The 22,220-nt window shown below is 39.2% G+C and overlaps 1 protein-coding gene across 1 annotated transcript; it reads left to right on the top strand.

Annotated features, from left to right (window-relative positions):
• Window positions 1–9,877: 9,877 nt before the first annotated feature.
• asip2b (agouti signaling protein, nonagouti homolog (mouse) 2b) lies at window positions 9,878–16,723 on the top strand. The gene is made up of 3 exons (XM_088354932.1): window positions 9,878–9,992; window positions 14,742–14,809; window positions 15,998–16,723. Exons 1-3 carry the CDS (start codon window positions 9,878–9,880, stop codon window positions 16,187–16,189), a joined length of 375 nt encoding a protein of 124 aa, XP_088211058.1. The 3' UTR covers window positions 16,190–16,723.
• The last annotated feature ends 5,497 nt before the right edge of the window (window positions 16,724–22,220 follow it).

Below are 22,220 nucleotides of genomic sequence, written 5' to 3'. Positions count from 1 at the left end.
ATTCAATTTGTTACATAGTAACGTTTGGCCTCTTCAAGGGAGCCAGACTACAAAATAATCTCTGTGGGAGTCGATTTATCTCTGCACTTTTTGCTGACTTTGTGCCCAAGTAGTAATATGACTTGGGTTAGTACAATCATGTGTGTTCTTAAAGCCCTTCCCCGAGTCCTTTCTTTTTATTAAATTTCCCCCTAGTTGCAAAATGCAATGCAGCCTAAAGGGTGTGGAATTTAAAGAAATGCACCATTATTGGCTGATAGTGACAATTATGTATACAGTGGATAATAGTAAAAATAACGAATAACAGTGAGGAATAATGGTCAAACAGGGAACTGGCATCCTATCCAATCTCCTATGCAGTTGTCCGATATTCATCTATCCATCCATTATCTGCGCCGCTTATCCTCAGTAGGGTAGCGGGAGTGCTGGAGCCCATCCCAGCTATCTTCCGGCAGTGGGCAGGGGACACCCTGAACTGGTTGCCAGCCAGTCTCGGGGCACACAGGGACAGACAACTCCCTCGCTTATTCACACCTAGGGACAATTTGGACCGGCCAATTAACCTGACATCCATCTTTCAGAAAGTGGGAGGACACTGGAGAGCCCGGATGAAACCCACGCAAGCACGGGGAGAACATGCAAACTCCACACAGGAAAGTTTGATCTCATGACCTCAGGACAATGCCGCACACACGCTAACCACGGCGCCGCCGTGCTGCCCCAGTTGTCCAATATGAAAAACAAAAATAAGTAGAAAAAACACATCAATGTGATAGATTGAAAATAAGTGTTTTTGATGAAGAATACAATATTGGCTAGTTATTTACGACTTTATTGCTGATTTATGGTTCACAGTTCACGGATCCCTTAACCTGATGGCCATCAGGGAACCACTTTCTGTGGTGCCACTTAAGGAAGTGCAACATGGCGGTGCCCATCCCTCTCCAGGTTGTCGGGTTTTTCTTGGCCAGGGGTTTGCTTCCCCACATGGGGCGGCAGTAGCTCAGGAGGTAGAGCGCTCGTCTTGGGATCAAGGGATCCCAGTTCGAATCCCGGCTTGTCCGTGTTACATGTCGAAGTGTCCTTGGGTAAAACACTGAACCCCTAATACCCCCAATAAGCAGGTTAGCGTCTTACATGGCTGCAATACAAGGCCGCTATTGGGAAATGTGAAGCACATTGTAAAGCGCTTTGGGAAGTCACTGACTTGAAAAGCGCTATATAAATGCAGATCATTACATCATTTTCATTTTCAAATGAAACAGAAAGAACTGGTTTCTATTGTTACCAGAAGTTGAAGTAGCCTCTCGATCTTAGTGAAATACAGCATCTTCATCATCTCGCTGCCGTTGCTTTTCAGGGTAAAGAGTCATCCTGCTCTTCAGAGAAGAGCCAGATCTCAGCATTGACAGGCAGTGACATGTGGCCATACTAATACTAGATCTTAAATCACTGGGGCAAAACAATTTTTTTCCAAAATTTTGAGTATCACATCGTAAATAAGGAAAGCACGGCGGCGCAGTGGTTAGCGCGTGTGCGGCACAGTTTTGAGGTCGTGGGAACCTCCTGCGTGGGTTCAAATCTAGTTACCGGCCTTACTGTGCGGAGTTTGTATGTTCTCCCCGTGCTTGCACTCCGGTTTCCTCCCACATTCCAAAAACATGCATTTCAGGTGAATTGGCCGGTCCAAATTGTCCCTAGGTGTGACTGAGCAAGTGAGTTGTCTGTCCCCCGTGTGCCCTGCGATTGGCTGGCAACCAGTTTAGGGTGTCCCCTGCCCACTGCCCGATGATTGCTGGGATGGGCTCCAGCACCCCCGCGACCCCACTGAGGATAAGCAGTGCAGATAATGAGATGAGATGAGATCGTAAATAAGCATTACATCACTTGGGCTTTTACATTTTTGTTAAAAAATATGTCTTTAGCCTTTGTGACGTATTAAAAGCTCTCTGACCAATACAGTACTTTGCTTTTCGTTTATTTTTGTATTCATATTGAAATTATGTATGCATTTAAATGAATAAATAACAAGATGGATATAAAATGAAATGTTGCCTTCCAAAAAAAAGATTATTTAAACAAGTTACATAATGTAGTATCTGTTACTTTTGTTGTTGTTGTTTGTGATCACGCATGGACCCTTTAAGGTAGAATGCGATGCGAAGAAGGCGACGGATGCGTTGAAGTTTTGTGCTTTGAAGTCAGTCTGTGTGTGCATGCAAACGCTTTGTGTTTGACCAACAGTAGCTCTTGTGTGAATGTTTATACCGCCAGTTATTCTGTTATCAAATTGGCGAGAAGACTTAATAGGCGACTGAGTGCATCATTAATCGTCAAGGGGCATTACAAGAAGTAGATGAATAAGCAATTCAATAAAATCCTTTCATTAAAACATACATAAATAAATACATATATATCTTCAATACAAAAACAAATAATTCAATACAACTGTTTTATTAAAAATACATAGATAAATACATCAATATCTAAATAAATATGATTACATAAACTTAATTGCCAAACATCTGCTTGTGTTGTTACCGGTGATCCAAAGAGTTTATGCGATGAGCTGAACTTCAAATGGAAGTTTTGAACATCTCATCCGGAGGATTTTCTTTTTCATTTCAGTTTGACATTTCATCCAGCAATGTTGGGCTTTAATCTCCAGAAGGCAGATGGGTCAGAGAACAAGAAGAAATGTTTTCAGCAACCCCCTTCACATTGGGCGGATAATAGGGGGCCTGGCCTGCCCCACAAAGAGCCTGATGTAAGCTGTCACTGGATGTGCTGTTGGTTGTTAAACGGGCATCAGTGCTCTGCAAATACGTTTTGTGGGTAATAATAATTGTGCCCACCTTTGCATTTGATATGCCCCCGTGAGACTGATGTCTGGTGATGGCTCTGGTTTTCGTGCACATGACTGATATTTTCTCCATACTGTATTACTTTTTGTGTACCTGTTTAAACTGTCACTAGCTTGTCCAAATAAGACTCTTGCAATGACGGAACAATAATAAAAATTGCTATTTTGATTCATCTAGTTATCTTAAGATGCAAAAGTCCCATTTAAAAATAGAGAAATACATCCAACAAATGCATCATCGTCTGTTATACCGCGTGCCCACCTCCCAAAACACTCCATTTATCGAGGTCCCCAATTCTTTCTTAGGGCGACCGCGGACTCTTTCTATGCCATCGCCCAAGCCTGTTTTTCTCAGTACAGTATTCACTACTTTAATTCCCACCACCACAATTCTATTAGGGTCAGTGTATACTAGATAGATAGATAGAATATACCTTTGTTGTCATTGTTACAAAATGGGTTAACATATTGTGACAATGGAATTGGGCATGACACTCCAGTTTCACACATTCACAGAGAGGTAAAAAGCCAAGACTATGCAGGCTTTCTGTGACACTGGCATAGATGAAGCATCACCTACATCTGGAATTAATGCAAGAACAGAACAAAGTAGAACACTTGAATAATATTAAAAAGAACACCCACTGCATAAATCTGTTGACGGGGAACGAGCATTTAACTCATCACTCGCTCTCAATATTCATCGTAAGATTACCTTGTTTTGCCGCCGGTTTCCTCTAAAGAGTGTCACAAGTCATCGCTGCATGTTGACGTTTCACATAAGATTCAAACCTTTTTCTTACTTGGTTTGAATTTGTGCTGTCCAGCGTTAAAATAGATATAGACAGCTTTCCAGCCTACGTCATCACCAGATTAGCACAGGATGAGTGCACATCGTTGACCCAAAATAGCCGGAGTAGCAGTACAAGTTTGAATGGAGCAAGATAAGATTTGTATGTTGAGTTTTTAAAGTCAAAAGCTACAAAAACAAAATCATCATAATTGCAACAATAATAATCAAGGCACCACTTTATGGGGTGTTTCTCGGGCAAGTATAATCTGGCGGCGCTCATCCCTTTCCTGGCTGTTTTTAGTGGATGGGGTTTGATCCACAACATGAAGACTGCAAACAGTAGATTCTTGTTCCACTGGCCCATCATTTTGATCATTCTACCAACTATAGGACATTTTAAACCTGTTTTCCTGGAAAAAAAAAAGTTCTTAAAATTGAGCATCATGATCTGATCTGGAAGATCATTGCAAAATAGCATTTAATTTAAGATAATTTTAGCAGCGTGCTTGACAGCGCGAATAAAAAGGTGTTTTTTGTTGTTGTCTATTTTGATCATTAGAATAAAGTTACTATCTTGCTGCTTGCACATGCTTTGTGTTTGTTTGAAATTTTACTATCCACGATTTTTTTTTGTGTCAATCAGAAAGTATAAACTGAATGTAGTCTGCCTTTCTGCTTCGACAATGGCCACGGCTCACTGAAGGGGTCTATAGTCAGTCCCTTATTCACAAAGCAGACTTTCCTGTATCCTGTTTATTGTCGATGAGGAAAGCTCATGATTTGACTCTTTTGCAATTGCTTGCAGCAGCCAGCAAAGTGCCTCCAGATTTTGTTTCCCAACAGTGTCCTGGGGTTGAGTTGTCAACAAGAAATACAATCCCAAGTTTAATTGTACTTTACAAAGAAAAATCGCTTGTAGTAGTAATCCATCGGGAGATCTCTCATCGGAAAAAATCCCATATCCCTAATAAAATTTCCAAAATATAGTGCAAAAAGATTGTGTTGAAAAGATTCTTTCCACCTTTTTTTCGTTGGACAAAGCTGAGCAGTAATAAATAGATTAAAGTCTATCCATCTGTCCATCCTTTGTCGGTCCATCCGTTTAGCTCTAAATCTACAAGAAACTTTGAACTTGGATTTGATAAATTCTTGTCCATTTGGCATTCTCACTTCGAATAAACACTGAGTTCAAGAAGAGGAACTGCATTTGGCAATGAAAGATTTACATTTAGGACTTGATAGTTCAAAGTATATTGCAAAGGCGATAGAGTTGCCCATATATGAGTTTAAGGGAGAAAACACACGGGGGGACTTGAAAACGATTACCCAACAAGGTTTGTTGTTCAGTCTTTTGCAAGATTTTAAACCTAAATTGGAGTGACTTGAAACAATATTTCAGCATGGGTATAATATACCTTTTTTCCCTTGAAGCAAAAAACAAAAACCAAAAACAATTTAATTTACTACAGTTGACTGAAAAGTTCCTAAAAAAAAATTCCCCTATTGCATCTCTTTTACTATGTCTGTACAGTATTAAAATGTCTTTTTTTATTCAAAAAGCTGCAAGAACACAATAAACAAACTATGCCTCACAAACTATATAAATATGGTACCACAATACAAGACTGTCACACAAATTATGAATAGTGTCATTTTCTGGAAAGCATTTAAAAAAACGAAAATGCCCCCATATGTTCTAAGTTCGTTACAGATCAACTGTATGATATTGTTTTAATATTACTAATTATGGCATACAGTTTAAGAAGACTCAAATATTCCATCTCAAAATATAAAAAAATCATGAAAGAGTCTACTAGTAGGTTGTAAGCTATGATCGGCAATATTAAAATAATAAAAGTCGTGGAAAAATGCAGATTATTTGTAATAAAACCCGAATGTATGACTTAAGATAACCGCATTACACAATATTAAAATTTCCTGAGAGTCTTGTATAGGAAAATACAGCCAATGCATGTTTTCACAAAATTAAAAAGAACCTTCTAAAGTAATATGTATGTTCCGTATGTATGCATTTTATTTCCGTGGCCAGTAACACACTCCTGATCAATAAAAGTGTTTTCCTTTATTAATTAAATGAAACTTAGCATAGACCGGGGGTCAGCAACAAGCGGCTCTTGAACCGCCCGCGCCTTTGGCGCGCCCTAGTGGCTCCCTGGAGCTTTTTAAAAAATGTTGGATAATGAAAGATATCCTGGTTTCTGTAGGAGAAAAAACATAACACAAACATTCTTAATGTTTTTCAATGAATAGAGATATTTAGAATATGGATACAGTATGTGTGGCGCTTCTTGGAAGGCGTGTACCATCCTTTGAATAATAATAATCAGTATTATTATAACAATTAGAATAATTATAACACCAATAATAATAAAAATAATAATAATAATAATAATAATAATGACAATAATAATAATAAATTTTGTTTCTGAGCGCTTTTCATAAGACCCAAGGTTGCTGTACACAGAAAAAAGGCCAATCATGTCAATAATGTGTTGTTGATTTGTATAGCTTTTAATCACAAAGAGACTCAAAGGGCTCCACAGACCACAGACTATTGCTATCTCGAGACTATTATTACACCATCCCCTGATCTAAAACTTACATGAAGGCAAGGAAAAACTGAAAAACCTCAACATGAGGAAAATAAGAAACCTTGAGCTAATCCTCCTTCCAGGATGACCAGGCTGCAATGGCTCTTGTAATAACAAACAATACACAGACATAATCAAATAATGAAAAAGAAAAAAAGAAAAACAGATAAAAACAAGTACAGTAATATTTGGGGGCCATGTGGAGCAGTTTTGGATTGGGTTTTGAGTTTTGGTGGAAGTCAAGTCAAGTCAAGTCAAGTCATTTTTATTTGTATAGCCCTTAATCACATTCATATTATTATTCATATAATATATTATTCGTATAGAGTAGAAGTGTGTTTTAAGCTTAGATTTAAACATTTCCACTGAGGTTGCAGATCGGATCACAGGGGGAGAGCATTCCACAGCACTGGTGCCCGGATGGAGAACGCTCTCGAACCAGCGGAACATTTCTTGGCTCTTGGGATCACCAGAAGACCGGCACTCTCAGAACGAAGGCTTCGGACCGGAACATAGGGGGAAATCATATCTGAAAGATATGAGTGAGCAAGTCCATGTATGATTTTGTATAATATTAAGAGAACCTTGAAATCACATCTTAGGCTAACGGGGAGCCAATGCAGGTTAGCCGAAATCGGCGTGATGTGATCGGACTTTTTTGTCCTAGTTAAGTCTCGCTGCAGCATTTTGTACCAGCTGAAGACTCTTGATTCTGGACTTCGGGAGACCGGAGAGTAGTGCATTACAGTAATCGAGACAGGGGGTAACAAATGGGTGAATTATAATCTCCAAATTCGACTGAGACAGCATAGGACGAATTTTAGCAATGTTGCGAAGATGGAAGAAAGCCGTTCTGGTAATTTTCTTCACATGTGTTTGAAAGGTCAGATCGGGGTCAAATATGACACCTAAATTTTTAACTGAGTCACTCTGTGTGATGTGACATTTGTCAATGTTCACAGCAGTTTTTGAGAATAAGTCACGGCATTTAGATGGACCAATAACTAACATTTCGGTCTTTTCAGAGTTAAGACGCAAGAAATTGAGTGACATCCACTCTTTTATCTCGGTGAGAAAGGCCTCCAAATTTCCACAATTTAATGTGGCAGATTCCTCCAACGGAAGATATAGTTGAGAGTCATCTGCGTAGCAGTGGAAACTGATATTCTAGTTGCGAATATCATCACCCTAATGGAAGCATGTAAATGCTGAAAAGAAGGGGGGCAAGCACTGAACCCTGCAGAACACCACAGGTAACACTAAAGGGCTCAGATGTCATTTCGCCATATTTAACACAGTGCGTCCTATCTGAGAGGTAGGATCTGCACCATGAGAGGACGGTTCCTGAGAGACCAATCCATTTTTCCAACCGTTCTAATAAGATTTTATGGTCCACTGTGTCAAAAGCAGCACTAATGTCCAGCAGCAGCAAAAGTGATGAAGCGCCATTGCCAGTAGGAAATCTTTGGTTACCTTAATCAGAGCTATCTCAGTAGAGTGGTTAGCCCTGAATCCTGATTGCATAGATTCAAAAAGGTTGTTCTCGGATATGAAATCATTCAGCTGCTGTGCCACTACTTTTTCAAGTACTTTAAAAAGAAACGGTAGGTTTGACACAGGTCTAAAATTACATAAGCTTTCTGGATCAAGGTTGGGTCGGTTCAATGTAGGTTTGATAACAGCGGACTTAAAAGCCGCTGGAACTGCACCTGAGGAGAGTGATATGTTTATAATATTTAGAACTGAAGGTCCAAGGACCCCAAAAAGACCTTTAATAAGCGAACCTGGAAGCGGGTCGAACAGGCAAGTCGTCGGTTTGGCCGTATTCACCCCCTGTTTAAGATTATCGAGTGACAGTTCGCTAAAACGGGACAAATCCCTGGACAGCCACCATGTATGCATCTATAGATTTCAGCCCTTTAGTATGTGTTGTATTAATACTGTCTTTAGCAATTTCTTCCTCTATACATTGAATCTTGAGTCAAGTCAAGTCAAGTCATTTTCTTTTGTGACGCAATCACCTTCGAAAGGTAGGCTGGTTTTGCAGAGACAAGGGCCGCTTTATACTTTAACAAGCTGTCACACCAGGTTTGATGGAAAACCTCAAGCTTGGTAGTGCGCCATTTTCTTTCAGATTTCCTGCATTCTTGTTTAAGGGATCTAATTTCATCAGTAAACCAAGGTGTGTCTTTTAGGCCGTGATTTAAGCCGTAGGGGCGCTACTGAATCCAGGACAGTAGCCAGGGTAGCATTAAACTCATTCATGAGTGAGTCGATAGAGCCTTTGTATGAAGAAAAGGACGCAACTGCTGCTGAAAGAAGATCAGAGAGCTCAGAAACTGTGCCAGTGCTTATATTGCGTCCGCTAAATCCTTCAGCTTTTTTAGTATTACATTTAGCTAGCACCTCGAATGTAACTAAATAGTGATCAGAAATAACGGTAGTACACGGTAACACCGTCATGTTTGAGGTTGAAATTCCTCGAGTCATACCCAAATCTAATAATATTATCAACAAGTAAAGCTTTAGGAGCACGCGATCTAATATTTAACAGACCAAATTTTTAGCTTTGCTGAATCGTTTAACTTAGCTGAAGTCTTTGTAGAGATCGTCACAAGATGTGGCCGTTCGGGTGCGTTGAATTTCAGGCGTCGGTTGACCCGCAAGATCGATGAAGAAATAATGGTTAAATTAGACACATCTTCGTGTCCTTCTTGCTCCTTCGGCTTGGCACACTTCACACACTTCCCCGCACGACATCACCGCTTCTGCTTTCTGTCTCTACGGCGCCTTCGTCGCTTCGGGGGTGGGGTGGCCGGCCACGGAGATCCTGGGTCTCTTCGTATCTCGTTTGGGATATCAGAGGTGGAATAAAAAGTGCCCGTAGAGTCGAAATCTAGACTCACACCCATTTTAATAAGTTCCCCCCGACTATAAGTGTTATTGGCCACGCATGTGTCCAGAAAAGAAAGCAAAAAAGACAGGAGAACGGTGATGAATAGAAGATTAGCTGGCGGGCAATGAGCCGCAGCATCCATGTGCGCCGCCATCTGGAAGAGCTTTTAATTTTTTGCATATGCAAACATATTCTTTATTATTATTACTATTACTAATATATATATATATATATATTTTTTTATTTTATTTTTTTTACCAATATGTTTCTTTCAACATATTGCGTTGCCAACCCCTGGCATCCACATTTGCAAGGTCTACATGACAGAGGAACTTGCTTGAGTTCATGCAAAATATTGCCAACCAAATGATTAAAAACATTATTTACTTGCACAAAATAGAGGTTCAAGATGTTTTCATTGTTTCATTGTAGATAATATAATTTTGGCCACTCTTGAAAGAATCCCAGTGGTAATGATACACAAGATTTTTAAAACTAAAGCACACACCCTAACCTTAGACTATATTTTTTTGGGGTCAAAACAAATCTGTTTTCTCAACCTTATAGCGTGCACATACCTTCCATCAGGAAACAATTTTGTTTCCCAGCAAAGGCTAACTTTTCATTCCCTGGGCAATTCGTGTCAAGAGGATGGGTGGAGCTTAGATAACGCCAAGTGGAAACTCCGTAAAGCATTTACTGGTCACTTTAAAATGAGAAAAATAAGGCTGAGCGGGAATAACCTTTGTTTGGTGCTGCTCATTGTCTCACTGTGCTTGAATGTGGATGCCAGAAAAACTTTGAACCAAGGGAACATGGCTGATGCAGGTCAGAATTCTATCTAATTTATCTAATCCATATATCTATCTAATCCATATATATATATATATATATATATATATATATATATTTCCATACATCTATCTGATCCATATATCTATCCAATCCATATATCTATCTAATCCATCTATCTAATCCATCTGTCCATCTCTCTATCTCGGTCTCGGTCTCGGTCTCGGTCTCGGTCTCTGACTCTGACTCTGACTCTGACTCTGTCTTTCTAAATCTCTTCCTGTCCCTGTCCCTCTCTCTCTCCATCAGTCTCCAGTTAAATACATCAAGATTGAAAACAATAAGAAACTTTGCATTTTTGCAGTAGCCGTTGCATCTGTCCATCTCTCTATATCTATCCCTATCTCAGTCTCAGTCTCAGTCTCAGTCTCAGTCTCTGTCTCTGTCTCTGTCTCTGTCTCTGTCTCTGTCTCTGTCTCTGTCTCTGTCTCTGTCTCTGTCTCTGTCTCTGTCTCCGTCTCCGTCTCCGTCTCCGTCTCCGTCTCCGTCTCCGACTCTGACTCTGTCTTTCTAAATCTCTTCCTGTCCCGGTCCTTCTCTCTCTCCATCAGTCTCCAGTTAAATACATCAAGATTGAAAACAATAAGAAACTTAGCATTTTTGCAGTAGCTGTTGCACTCATTTGTTACAGTGTAGATAGAAAAAAATCGTTGAGAATTCCTAAAGAATAAAACACAATCTCAATCCGGCTATCGATAGATAAGATGCAGCATGATTCCAATAAATAGACAATAGGAGTAAACCTTTTGTCCAAAAACTGTGTTTTGTTTCCCTCACTCCCTCACTGGAACAATAGAATCCATGTCTACAAATCACAAAACTGTCGTGACAAGCAATTAAAGTTACTTACGCTCATTCCAATTTGACAAATAATTGGCGTAAAAACATTTTTATTTCAAGACGCTGCACTTGATTTACTTGGAAAGTAAATCATTGAGAAAATCAAAGCAATTGTGTGCTCGCCATTGCCTTGCATGGACTGTTACATGGAACAAAAAGCGTGTGTGTGTGTGTTGCATAAGTGATGTCAGGATTTTTTGTATTAAGAGTATGTAAGTTAATTAGCTTGTTTGATAGCTTGTGCTCTGCAGCTGGAAAACTCTAGGTCAAAAGTGCCTGATATATCCATAGTGAAACATCTACACCAAGTGATGGAGCTTTGTTGAAAGGTATTTCCTCAAGGGCCGATTGAACCATTGTTGCAAGAACATCAGGTACAAGTTAGCATGACTGATGTCATGGCCTTGTTTTGACTTTACTCTTGATGGTGCAGCAAGCTTTTGAAGTTATGAGACCCATAACTGAATCAATTATCATGCTTCTCGTATTCAACAAAGAGTCATTTTTCTAATAAGTGTCAGAATAATTTTAAACACTTGCATTTTTGTGAAATATGTGCAAAGTTGGGACTTACTTGATTTGATTGTGTGGATGGAGACAGCAACGCAATTATCAATTTGTTCAGCAACGGGATAAAAACAGAGTTTAGGTTTCAATTTTTTGTAAAATTGCTGCGGGCGATGAATTATCTCAGTGCTTTATTTCATACAGCTCCATAAAAGTATGCCCTCCACCTACCGCTTCTCCCCATCGGGTGGTCTCAATTTTTTTGTGTTTCTAATCTTCTTATGTCTCCTGAAGTCTAATCACAAACAGGCTGGTCCGGGATCACCAAATCTAATCTTAATTAGAATTTCATGTGAATAAAAGCATTCCTAAGTAGTAATAAAATGTATCCGAGTAGAATGTGATGTTTTTAGGATTGTAGGCTGTAGAAGCAAGATGTCTTTTACAAAAAATCCAAGCAACTGTTTTAATGACGTTGAATTCATGGGTACAAATCATAAACAATAAATCTTTAGTGGGAAGTTGTATTGAAAAGGAAAAAAAATATCTTCACCATCACATTTAGCACAATGCTGGAGGGATGAAACGAAGACATAGACGATTCACATAGGAACTTCATTATTTTGGTCGTTTTGTTTTGCTGCGTCAGACTTTGTTTTTTGGAAAACTGAGTGGGTAATTCTTTTTTTTTTAAGAGTGTTTTGTGTCACTCTGACCCGAGTGACATGGCTACTTTCTTGTCTCCCGTTTCATCTGGAGGGATGAAAGCATGACCAACTTGGGTGCTGAGGTGCTTAACCTGTTAGGGTGTTAGGGCATTTGGGTTGGCCATGGTCCCCCAAAAAACATGTGTGTGTTTTTTGCTACTTTTTCCCTTTTTATTATTTTCTTTGTTTTTGTGTATGTGTTTGTCTTGCTGTCGGTCACCCCTCTCGAGGGACACAACCCGGTTTTAAGGTGGTAAACTCATTTCAAAGGATCAGGAATTACTTCATAGCGTGTCCGAAAGATATTTGTACCAAAAAACACTGAGAACACTTTGTTTTTATCCTTTCTCGCATACATTGGTCAAACGGATCATCACGTGGGGGAGAAAAAGCTCTCCAAGGTTGACTACATCGTTGACTCCATTGTTCACTCCATCGTGCTTTCTCAGTCGATGGAAAGAGAATCAAAGAAACATAGGTACACCTGGCCTCGTGAGTAGGTCGTGACAGGCCTCCTCGCCGATGAGCTAAAGATGTGGATCCCTTCCTTTTTTGTCCCCATTGTCCCACGGGGCAAAGGTCAGTTAGACTATAACCCAAAGCATATTAGGTTTGTAAAAAAAAATTCTAAAGACACTGAAACGAAAAGTAAATATAAATCGAGCCTTTAATGAAGATGTTTCGTTAGTAATGCATTCTTTTATCTCGGGTTAAAACTGCACATTTTTACAGAAACTCAAAGTGACCAAACTGCACAATTGTTTTCTCTTTTTTAACAGCCTTTAACAAGGTCTATGGTTTCAAAAGATACCCGTTGAAAGCATGATTGCGGACAATCAGCTCCCTCTAGGTGAGCCTCATGTCATTTAAAATAAATACAAATGGTTTGACCAAAATAGTGCCAAAATAGCTCAGTTGGGAGAGCGGTAAGACTGAATATCTGAAAGTCCCTTGATCAATGTCAAACCCCGAATCAGGTAATTTTTTTAGTGGTTCAAAATATGTTATTTTTTTTCAATTGAATAAAAAGTACTTATAATTTTCCATTTTAAGGTTATTTAAGCTTCAAAACATTAGTTACTTTTCCGTGTTTTTGGCCAAACACAGGAGAGCTATCGGTCTATGTCTGTCCACTTGCAGATAAATAGATCTATGTCCGTCCACTTACAGATAGACTGACTGACGGACGGACGGACGGACGGACGGACGGACGGACGGACGGACGGACGGACGGACGGACGGACGGACGGACGGACAGACAGACAGACAGACAGACAGACAGACAGACAGACAGACAGACAGTACACAATGGCCACAGCTTACTGGAAAGATATTCTCTCGTCCGATGAGATAAAGATCAATTTATTTGGTTGAGATGGTGTGAAGCATGTGTAGCGGCAACCAGGTTAAGAGTACAAACATGTTTTTGTTGCACCTAAAGTCAAGCGAGAATGTCATGGTTTGGGACTGTATGATTTTAACTGGAATTGGGGAGTTGAATTTCATTAAGGGGAAACACAAACTCAAGTGTGTATTGTGAAAAACTGGAGCACAGAATAATCCCCTCCTGTCACGGGGAGGAGCGGACCAGAACGAAGGCAGGAGGCAGGAAGGGAGAACTCAATTGCGTTGACGATCAAAACTTTTATTTACCAAAATAAAAGTTGTCCAAAACTCCGGGACAAAACAGAACAAAAACATTCTTACACTCAGAATGGGCAAGTACAGGTTTCCTCCGACTCAAACTAAACAGGACAGGGCATAACAGTACGGAAAACGTGTACAGAAAATGCAATGAGCCAGCACCCGCAAAACCCACAACCCAACCTTAAGTAGCACACATGCAAATTAGCTGATCTGCTTCAGCTGGTGCCCAGGGTGCGGGGCCAGCCTGTCACCATGGCGACCATGCTGGCCATGACACCTCCCTCCAGAAACAGGGTCGCAGGGAAAGTTTTTCAGCCTGACGATGACTTCAAATACACCCTTACGATAACCACGGCTTTACACATTTTATTGTGTCAAAGCAATGTTTCTTTCGTGTTGTTCAGCTAAACATTATGCGGAAATCTCTGCAGAGGTTTGAGTGGTGTACTCACTTTTTTGACATACTGTAGGTCATTTTTAAATTATAATTTTTTTAAAGACCTAAAAGAAACATTATGTATTATTTAGAGCCCCCAAGTGGTAAAAAAAAATATGACCGTACATATTGATTCAAGTAATAAATAAAAATACAACTAGCATAAACGGTCTCATAGGTCAAGAAATTTGTATTTATTTTACATAACATGGGGTTCATCTAGAGGAGAGGCATGTTGCCGCTAAGGGTACCCCCAAAAAATAACATTGCGAAAGATTGGGCAAAAAATAAGAAGAAAAATGGTGCAGTTTGGTAACTTCGAGTCTTCATAGTTTGTATTCTTTCTTGTGCTTTGTAGCACTGATTTTCGGTTGCAATACACAATGCAAGGACATGTATTCATCAAGTATTACGCGGTGTCCCTTTAAACTCGAGGATTTTTCAAAATGCTGATATTTTATAGCAACCCAAACACACACACAGACACACACCACTCTAAATATTTGTGGTTTTGAATAGTGTATCGTTCCAATTGCAACCCAATTAGCACATGCATCATTTTGTTATTTTTCTTCCTCTTTCCCACAGTCTGGGGGAAGGCCAGGCGACTATTTGCAAGACAAAAGATGTCAAGCCCAGTGGAGAGTCTCGGTCCTGTACGTTTTTGGAAATTGAGCATGTCATCACTCACCCACTCACTTTACATTTATAAAATGTTGCTTACATTTCATTTGCAAATGATGTACTCTTTCCATTCATCTTATTTGACTGCTTCACAATTTAAGGTGTAATGTATTCTGTTTCATCCCTTGAAATTCGCTATTAAATGTCAGATATATAGGGTGTCCTTACTCCTGTGAAATGATTTATGTTTTGAAATCATAAATTAGAAATCAACAAGAAGTGTAAGAAGTGATCAACAAACCCAAACCTGCTTGTAATGATGATAACAATTAAAAACAACTTTTAAGGAGACGGATTCCTGCTTCAAAAGCATACAACTCACACGGTTTCTCTATGCATTTCCTGGCTCTCCTTTATTTTCGTTATAGTTCTCTGATCTTGCAAGGAGTGACTGAGATTCTATACCTGATAACAAAAATGTTTTCCTCATATTTTATACATTTTTAGATCATTCCAAATTGGGGAAGAAGTATAAAAAAATTATGGTTGGTTGGTTTGTTGGATCCCTTAACCACTAAAAAAACATCTTGTCTTGCCCATTTCGGCTTTAATCTGGATCGTCTCTGTCATGGGTAACAGACGACAACTTCATCGTAGATTGCTAATTTTGTCAGAGTTTCCTACATAGCCAGTATAGCCGTGAGTAAAGCTTAATTTCAAGGGAATTTCAAGTAATAATATGGGGAGCAATTGGCTCGAAATGTTGACGGTACGTAAGCACTTAATGTACATTTAAAATTAAAGTTATTGTAACTTTGATCAAACGTCCACACCAAAAATGTCACAACACAATTTTAATTGATCTTTTTTGCCTGTAGCAGTTTGCATGCGGAAACAGAGTTAAGTTGAGGCTGATGATAAAAAGTCATGAGAGTTGACTGGTCTTGAGCAGTCTCTATTGGTAGCCAATGGGACTGCTCGTGACCTGGATTCTTCTTTGTGTGACGAGCAAGATTTTTCTTCCAAATAAAACTCGTATATGGAAATTCTCATGTTTTGAGGTGCTCGTATGAAGAGGTAGCACTGTGTTTCCCTTTAGATGTGCACCTTGAATTTTTTTGGACATCAGTTCTTTGCGATGCAATTTTCAGTATAAAAAGTGCAATATTAAGGAACAAGGAATGGAACAGACATTAAGGATAATTGTTTTGTATTTTCAGAAATGTAAGTGGGTGGTGACTGCTCCATTGCGCCACTGCACCGACCCCGAGAAGAGCTGCACTTCCAGGATGCCGTGCTGCGACCCCTGCACCTTCTGCCGCTGTCGATTTTTCAACGTCATTTGTCGCTGCTGGAAGATAAAGCCTCCTTGCTCCAACAAGAGAAATATTGCATGCAGGAATTTTGCGTAAACGATGTGGCCGACAGCAAGAGAAAAATTGCATTAGAAAGAAGACAAAGATCTGTGTATGAAGTATCGTGCGCTGATGCTATAGTTCCTTAAAATGGTACCTCATTTTTGGATTACACTGGCATTCGAACAGAGGTGTGTATACTTCCACTACATAAAATAGCTGATAAATGTATAGTTTAGTAGCCACAAAAGAAGAAAAAATAAAAATAGCATCCTATGCAATCTTCGTTGCAAGTGTCCAACATTTAAAACAGAATAAACTTATCAATAGCAAACAAGGAAAACACAACAAAAGTGTTGTAACCAAATTCAGAATATTGAAAATAGGTTACAAATATATTGCTGTACTGTATGTATGTATGTATGGCTGTCCAGTATGCGTTAGCATGAAGTTTCGCACAATAGAAACTAAAACTCAAGAAATTCTAATGTGGTTGAAAGCTGACTCGTAGCTTTGTTAAGCTTAAAATGTTACCGAAAAGGAATTTAAAAGGTATCCTTGGGTTAGTCTGAGAAGTTAAGAATAAATGATATATCTAATGTATCTATTTAGTCAAGAAGCAATGTTAATCTCTAGACAGTGAACATGATAACTTTAGATGAAAATCTTTTATATACTGGTGCAAATGTTTTAAATAAACAAGATAATGGGTTAAGAGTCGGGATTACCGAACGGGGATTACCTCGCAGAAATGTTTTAATGACTGTATTTCATTTACTCTTTCTTTCTACAAACGTGTATTCATTATTATGTTAATTGATAATCCTATAACAAAGGTGAGCAAACTTTGAGTCGTGGGCCACATTAGGTTGAAAAAATTGGCAGGGCCAGGAGGAGGCAAAGATTGATTTGATTTTTTTGTATCTTTGTATAAATAATTTGGTATCCTCTGCATTACATGAAGACTCCTTGTGATAAAGGGCTATACAAATAAACTTGACTTGATTATATACATAATGTTTGACTTTCTATTTTTTCTCATGTTGTCACCGCATTTTTCACTGCTATTTTGAATTTTCCATTGTAAACCTTTCAGCCAAAGAATAAATGACAAACATGGATATGAAAATAGCATATATGAATAAACATCCAGACACGTCCATGTTATATTTGCATTTTTGTATTTTTCTATAAATCTACCATTTATTCTGGTTGTGAAACGTCATCCCAACAAAGTTTTTTTTTTTTTTAACAAAAATATGAAAGCAACAAGTGATGTAATGCCTATTGTACAATGTAACACTCATTTTATTGGAACAAAATGTTTTTCCCCCCAGAATCAGTAGTAGTCAAGCTTTTTTCGGAAAAGCGGAATGACGCTTTACACCGAAAAACAACAGCGACCAGATGATGAAGATGCTGTGCTTGAGTCAGATCAGGAGTCTTCTCCTGTTACTGGTAACCATGAAAACAAGTGGTATCTGTTTTATGTGGGGGGAACAAACCCCGACCCCGAAAATGGCCTGGAGAGGGATGGGCGCTGCCAGGCTGTACTTGCCCAAAACACCACAGAAAGTGGTGCCCCAACAACCCTGGTAGTTAAGGGTTCCCTTAACCGTGAACCATGAATATTCTATGTCCCTGACTGAAGCATTTCATTTTATCATGTGCATTGAATCACTCAAGACCATTTTTTTTTCATGAAATTTGATAAATATATTTATTCTTTTAAGTAGAAGGATTGGTGCCCACAGGCTGTACGTAATCAGTTACTGTTATTGACTATAAATATAAAATAATTCAGTAACAATTTTACATCTTCTGCTGTTGGCACAGTTCTTAAATATTAGTTTCTTAATTACAGTCACGTGGGGGTAATGAGGAACAGATGGGCAGGTCGATCCGTCTGTGTCAGAACCAGAACAGATGGTAGACCCAAACGCATAACGTTTCACAACAAACTTTATTGCAGAAGCTGAGAAATCAGGTACGCGAAAGCAAGCGCCAGCAATCCAGCGATCACTGGGCAGGAGGAGCAGGGAGCTCTCGGGATTGGAGCGTGGTCGGAAGGTGGAAACGAGTTGATTAGCCGGGACGGGAGATGAGAGCGTGGTCGGTGGACAAAAACGGGTCGAGTAGCTGGAGAGGGAGATTGAAGCGTGGTCAGTGGGAAAAAAACGGGTCGAGTAGCCGGGGCGGGGGATCGGAGCGTGGTTGAAGGAAGAAAAAGTCAGGGAGCCGGAAATGATCGTGAAGCCAGCGGCAGACTAGCAGGATACAGGTAAGGACGGAACAGACAGGAGTCAGAGTCAAATAGTGCTTGCCTTGCATGTGCGGGGGTTTGCTGACGGACTGACCAGGAGTGAATGAGAGCGTTAAGTTAAAAAAGGATGGGAACCATTTAGGAAATGAGCCGCAGCAGCGCCAAACGAGCGGGCACAGGTGAGGGCAATGGGCAATCATGACAGTCTGTCTGTTAGAGATTTTTTGGGGATAATTGCTTGCTGGATCATGACATTAGATATCCACAAGAATGAGGAAACTTGTTATTTTTACTACTTTCGAACATAACAGGTTTAAATATAGTAAAGTAGGAAAAATTACGCTTGAAATGGTCAGTTTACTTTACTGGAAAAATAAAAATATATAATAAAAGTTAAAAATATAATGAAATAAGAAAAAGTATCTTTATGAGCGGATTTTCGTACAACAGTACACAAAAAAAAATATCTCATCTCATCTCATCTCACAAACAATGCAAGGAAATATTTTCATTTTTGGCATTGAATGTGTTAACTTTTTTATTTTAACAGTTGAGTGAATGCAGTTTCACACCTGAACCAACTCACCACACTATACAACACTGTCCACTAACAGAGCATTTTGTCTGCATTTATTTAAAAAAAAAATGAAGAAAAAAAAGTTTGGATAGAAATGGCCTGAAAAATTGCTTCTTTTTTGACATGCACCAAAATTTATGGCGGGCAGGATAAAATCATCCAAAGCATGTAGCTATATGTTTGACAGGCTTGGGCTAGGAGCTGGCTTCAATAATGTTTTTTGGTGGGGTGCGTCGAATGAATAATTTTGAAAAACATAGTTTTAACATGTTGAAAACCCCCATTCTTACCCCATGTTACGAGTTTGGTATTAATTAAGAAGGATTTTTTGTTGTTGTTCAGCAACCCACTATTTTGCTATGCTTACATGTGAAGCCCACATTATGAAGTGGCTCCTGTATCTTGGATAGAGCTCCGAAGACCATTAAAGTTGGATTTCAATATTTGAAAGACTTTATGATGCGAACTTAGTACGGTAGCTCAAGGAGGCATCACTTTCACCTTCATCCTTTCTAACTTGTGTTTTCTCAGACTACAAAGACCACTAAGCTACGCCACCTTGTAGATATTCCTGGTGACAGCTACACCAACATAAGTTTCCTATTGGTATTGCGCTCAGTCAGCTTGAGGACTTAAACACAGTGAATCGGAGTGAAAGAGAAAAGATTGATGTTCCAGGACAAAAGGGCAAACAAACCTCGGTGAGGATCTAAACTCTTAACAATCAAGGTTACTGACATTATTTGAGAAATGAACAAAAAAATACTTGAGAAATCCTGAAACACATGCCTGTCAACCTCAGCCATTTCTTCCTCTTATTAAATGTTCGGTGCATAGTTTGAGGGGTCCTTAAGAAAAAAAAATATTTTCTATATTAAGTATGTGTTAACAATGCCCAACACAGTTTAAAGATAATTTATATATTTTTTCACTGTGCCTATCGGCTTTTATCTTACTTTTAGCATTAGTGTTCCAGTCACTCAGCGCATTATGCTGGACACAAGGAGGCATGGGGGCAGGGGGGTGTTGGAGAGGGATTTCACTTGTGTGCTGCTTTTTAAAAAAAATTAATTCAAGGATAAAAATTGTGAAAGTGAAAAAAAGGACTGCTTCTAATAGTCCAAATGACAACCCATACCTCCAAAAAGATGAAAAAGGGGGGTTTATTCGAGCGCATCTAAGTGAGACACCTATATGCACATGCACACAGGAAGCTTGACAGAGCAATGACGATTTCAACCAGAAGATGGCATCAGCAAGTACTATATTTTTGAAATTACGGACACCGCCTTTAAAGGTTGCAATTGACCTATTGCTAAGCCCCGCTCCCTTTACTCACCCGAACAAACATTCAATTTTCTGTGAGGAGTGTGATGGCAAGTGTCACAGTATGAGACATTTCACAGGATGCAATCGATGCTTTTAATGGCCCACTGATATCTCATTCATTACCTTCAACTATTTAACCGGACTTGTACAATAGGCTTTGTTATTGCTACTAGCTTTTATTAATCTAAACCTTGCTTAAAGCTCCGTGTTAGTTTAGCAAATGTTATTCTGCTGAAGCAGAGTCTAATGATATACTGGGCTTTTGTATTTATCTGTTTGTGTACACTTGTAACGGGTGTAATAATAACTTTTGTTTTATTGAAATTCCTGCTGAAATATGTGTATAGTTTTTGGTAAATGTCCTGCAATGATGAGTCCAACAGTGCCATCTGCTGGTATGGGTGGGGTTTGGTTTTGGCTTCTGACATGTGACCGGGAGGCGGGGTTTGTTGGCAGTCTTACCAGAGAGAACTGCAATGGTAAGACACATCTTTTGGTGCTCCACAAAAGAAGTTAATTTTAAAAATTATAACCCCAGCTGACAAATCTCTCAACATGCACAGTAATGTGATTGATATTGTCAAGCTGTTTAGGTTTATTTTCGTTTTGTTTCTGTTTTCCTAAAATATGAATTCCCCTTGTAGAGATCAAAGAGATCAAAGCCAGCAGAAAAGCTAATGTTGTGACTCATCCATTTGCAGGTAACTTGTACCCGTTTTTATACTCATTATTGTTTTTATTTCTATTTTCTCATATACATTAAAAAAGGATGATGTTGGTTAAAATTCAGGAGAAAGAAAAATATGTTGAATCCATTGTAAACGTTAAAAATCCACTATATGATCTCTTGTTAAAAGTCTTGTTAAAATGTAAAGATGTAAAAATGTATTGTGATATTCTAAAATGTATTTTATGTAAAGTGAAAAGAAAGCTCTTTGATATGCTTTGTTGGCAGTCTTACCAGAGAGAACTGCAATGAGATCAAAGAGATCAAAGCCAGCAGAAAAGCTAATGTTGTGACTCATCCATTTGCAGAAACTGTAATAATAAAAACCTCATCATCCAGTCCAGCGTGAATGTGGATCTTTGGTGGGACACATACACCGCGGTTACACACTAACAACTTCAATGTCATTATTCTGACACATCCTTGGGATTAAATCCACAAGGAACCGGGTTACTGCGGGGGAAGCGAATCTAAGCTCCAAAAGTTAACGTTACAATGACTAAAGTCATTTGGACACCAGCTTACAATCACGTCTGATTAGCAACGTACAAAAACTAGCACATGACAGGCCACTGAACTCCTAGTAAATAAACTGACGTGATGTACAACCTAGCCAAGCGCTAACGTTAGCTAACGGCAGCCTAATGTTAGATATGTTAACAGTATAAGTAACTTTATATTTCTTGCCAGCAAAGTGACAATATGTTGTCTCAAATACTATGTTGACTCGGCTTAGAACCGATGCAGAAATCCTTATTATTGTTCCAGGCTTTTTAAGACCTTTTCAAGACCAAATCCAATGAAATTTCCAACCAATCTTGCAGATATTCTGCCATACAGACACAGGAGGCGGGGGCCAAGTCGTGACGGAACCCGACGCCCGACGCCACCCGGCTGCGACTGCGGGAATTTAAAGCCGCACCGCTCGCCCCAACTCCTAAAGCCCACGCGTGCTCCCAGCCCTTTTAAGGCTCTTCCACACAGTAATATGGGAGTTTAAAGGAGCAGTTCTATTGTTTAGCACTACGGGTGTTACAAAAATCATTTATCAAAAAGGACAAAATTGTTTAAAAAAGAAATAAAAAAACTAATCCGATATACACGAACTATGACATAAATGTGCATTATTTTTAAAATACCTATAAATTTGCATTTACTTTACATATCATGAGCTAATTGTCAGCCACCTTGC

The sequence above is a fragment of the Urocampus carinirostris genome, chromosome 1 (genome assembly GCF_059441175.1).
Source record: "Urocampus carinirostris isolate Australia breed hairy pipefish chromosome 1, RoL_Ucar_1.0, whole genome shotgun sequence".
Taxonomy (NCBI): Eukaryota; Metazoa; Chordata; class Actinopteri; order Syngnathiformes; family Syngnathidae; genus Urocampus; species Urocampus carinirostris.
Note: the sequence above shows the minus strand (reverse complement) of the source record. Positions and strands in the feature narration are given on the sequence as shown.